Source organism: Echinops telfairi, unplaced genomic scaffold, assembly GCF_000313985.2.
Source record: "Echinops telfairi isolate 266 unplaced genomic scaffold, ASM31398v2 ScPeMD7_18;HRSCAF=68, whole genome shotgun sequence".
In the NCBI taxonomy this organism is placed as follows: domain Eukaryota; kingdom Metazoa; phylum Chordata; class Mammalia; order Afrosoricida; family Tenrecidae; genus Echinops; species Echinops telfairi.
Genome location: NW_022103915.1, coordinates 36,622,923 through 36,626,048, shown reverse-complemented (window position 1 = coordinate 36,626,048; position 3,126 = coordinate 36,622,923). Strand labels below are relative to the sequence as shown.

The 3,126-nt window shown below is 60.6% G+C and overlaps 1 protein-coding gene across 1 annotated transcript in view; it reads right to left on the bottom strand.

Moving 5' to 3' along the window:
* Positions 1–6: 6 nt before the first annotated feature.
* Positions 7–3,126, bottom strand: part of ACTN1 (actinin alpha 1) — a 166,974-nt gene continuing 163,854 nt past the window's right edge. Inside the window, exons 21-24 of the mRNA XM_045288201.1 lie at positions 3,008–3,088; positions 2,562–2,627; positions 1,206–1,364; positions 7–178 (exon numbers count right to left, since the gene is read on the bottom strand). Of these exons, the coding sequence (XP_045144136.1) occupies positions 20–178; positions 1,206–1,364; positions 2,562–2,627; positions 3,008–3,088 (465 nt within the window). The 3' untranslated portion in view covers positions 7–19. The remainder of the gene's footprint in view (positions 179–1,205; positions 1,365–2,561; positions 2,628–3,007; positions 3,089–3,126) is intronic.

Genomic DNA, 3,126 nt, shown 5'->3' with positions numbered 1-3,126 from the left:
CCCGCTGGCCCAGGCGGGGTTAGAGGTCACTCTCGCCGTACAGCGCCGTGGAGAAGGACATGTAGTCCAGGGCACCCGGCACGGCGTCGGGGCCAGCGTAGGGGGCCATCCGCGCGATGCAGTACTCGGCCTGGTCCGGCGGCAGCTCGCGGCGCAGCTCGTCCACCGTGATGTAGTTCTGCAGGAGAGCAGAGTCAGCGCAGGCGCAGAGCGAGGCGGCCGCAGAGCGGCGTGGCCAAGGCTAACCTCTCCCTCTGCACATTTAGGGCCTGCCGTACATCTGTGGTTTGGTGGTGATGGTTCCCTTATATACATACACATCTTTTTAACCCACGTTAACACCTACTTTCATTCTCTTTCCAGGCTAATTCGATGAGCTACGCACCCCAACTTCTCCCCCACTCACACTGGTCTCCAGTATGAGTGTCTATCCCCCCGCTGTAGCTGGCCCTGGGATATCGTCTGGGGCTTCCCTGATGCAGAACTGACTCAACCACGTGGGTTTGGTTTGGGGATCACTCAGTTCTGAGATATGGTTGTCATGGGAACTCCTGTGAATTTGGAAAGGAAACCTAGGCTCCCGAAATCCCAGAATCCAGTCTCCTGGAGGGGGGGGGGGGCTCCTTGAGCGTTTTTGAGACTATAAGAGAGATCTGTAGCTTATACCCAAACCAAAGCACCCGGCTAGAGAGGGTGGTGTTTCAGAGTAACGGGCAGGCCCGCCATTGGCCAGATCAGCCAGCCAAGTCCTGCCTAGGCCCCTGGCTTCCATGCAGCCCGTTTGCAGCAGGCCCCTCACTTTCCCACTGTCAGGGGAGATAGAGCAGGGTATGCAGGGAGACTTCGGATCCCAGAGCTGACGGCTGTTCAGGGCAGACAAATGAGGCAGGCATGCCTCCCAGAGTCCCCCTCCTGCTCCCTGCCTAGAGTCCAAGCCTGTGTTCTAGGACGAGGTAAGAGACAAGGGGTTCTCGCTCCAACCCCTGACCACAGCCTCTGCCCCCCTGTTTTCCTGCACTACCCTCATTTCATCTTGAGCTATTTAAACAAGCCCCTCCTTCATACACAGTGCCCCTAGCAAGGGTCACCCTTGAACTAAGTAACACTGTGTTGTGACAGCCTCTCTGTACCTCTAGTGCCACAGAAATGGGCAGAGACGGGCAGAATGAGGCCCCTTGGGCCCCACGCCGGCAGGGCAGACCCACCTTGTCCCCGGCCAGGATCTTGAAGGACGCCATGACCTGGTCTGCGGTGTCTGTGTCCGCCGTCTCCCGGGACATGAAGTCGATGAAGGCCTGGAATGTCACCACGCCCAGGCGGTTGGGGTCCACGATGCTCATGATGCGCGCAAACTCCGCCTCTCCCTGTGGAGGGAAGAGCCGGCCCTGCCATCAGCCACGGCTGCAGCTCCTGGGGCTGGGCAGTAAGGGGAGGCCACAGTGGGCCCCCACCTACCCTGGGCAGTCCTGAGGGCCTAAGTATGCACAACGCCCTGCTCAGGGCATCCCCCCACTACCCTGGCCTGGGGCTCACAGGAGCCAGCAATACTGCCACCGCCAACAACAATGTATTGCAACTCTGAAATCCTCGGGACCATGTGGGGGGGGGTGTCTCTTAGAATTTCCATTGTATCCCGGAGTAAACGGAGGCCCACACAGGGGTCACTTGCTCAGGGTCACACAGCTAGGTAGCAGGTGAGGTGGGTCGTGCACTGGGCTGGCCCCATCTCCCAGCACCCGGTGCTAGCCATGTGGCTCAGCATTCATTCACCCCCAAGTCCCCCTCCTTGATTTGGCCCATCACCCCCTTTTCAGAAAATAAACTACTCAGTGTCCTGTTAGCAATGACAGACGTTCATCCTGCTGCCCATAGCCTAGGATCAGGTGTAGGTGTCCGCCTTTGCAGCCCCGCTGGGTCGTTCCAGCGGGGACCCGGATTTACCCTTACATTAGTCCCACAGGGAGGGCACCTCTCCCCTGACCCGGTGCCACAGCTGGGGAAAGCAAGGCTGGTTTGACCCTGGGTTCATTTTCTAGCGCCCACGGGCCAAGGGCCTGAGCTGGGCAACCAGTAGGTTATGACTTGCCTCCTGGCCTGGGAGACAGCCTACTGCCCACCTAAGCCCCTGCCCTGCTGCTCAGAGACCATGGCCTGCACAAGGGGCAGGCAGACCCAGGAGGTCAGACGGTGTCTGGGGTGACCCCATAGCGGGGCGGCAGATGAGGCTGGAGCCATGTCAGGGTGGCGGAGGCAGACGCAGACACGGACGCAGACACATCTCTCATCTCTCGTGAGATGCAACATAATCCCATACCTAGAATGGCCAGTTGCCTCGAGCCCGCCAGGCTCCACAGTCAGTACCCTGTGCCAGCGCGGAGTTGGCGTGGGAAGTCAGGCCTGCCACTCAGGAACCCCTTCCCCGGGAATGCGGCATTGGAGGCGCCCTCGGGTGGGCAGTCCCTCCTGAAGCACTCAGAGCCCGCTGGACTTGAGCTCTCTGGCCAGCTGGCAGCCCCTCCCCAGGGGGCGTGGCCAGCAGACAGAGGCGGGGTTTACATTACCATATTGTAACCCATGGAGATAAGGCAGGCGCGGAAATCATCCGTGTCCATCATGCCTGTCTTCTTCTGTGCACGCAGGCGCACGACACACAAAGAGGCAGAGAGAGGCGGGAAGAGGATGGGCCGGTCCAGGGCCAGGAAGACAGGGCAGGGAGAGGCACAGAGGGGGCCGTAGATGCGGCGGAGAGAGTCCACAGGACGGAGGAAGGCAGCAGGGAGAGAAGCGAATCAGAGCAGCGAGCAGAGTGAAGAGAGACGCGGGCTCCAAGGTTCCGGCAGAGATGCCCGGGGCGGGGCGGGGCAGCAGGAGAGGACAGCGACCCGCAGCCCACAGGGAAGGGGGAACAGGGGGATCCACACAGAGAGAGAAGAGAAAAAGGAGAAACACGAGTTACTTCTCGCCCCGGCTGCCTCCCCTGAACGTACTCCATGCAGGAGTCGCGTACCTGGGGGTCGTTGCCAATATCATAACCCAAGCTGATGAGGCAGGCTTTGAACTCCTCGGGGCCCAGCGTGCCGGAGTGATCCTGGGGCGGCGGTGCGCCAGGCAGCGAGCCATGCGGTG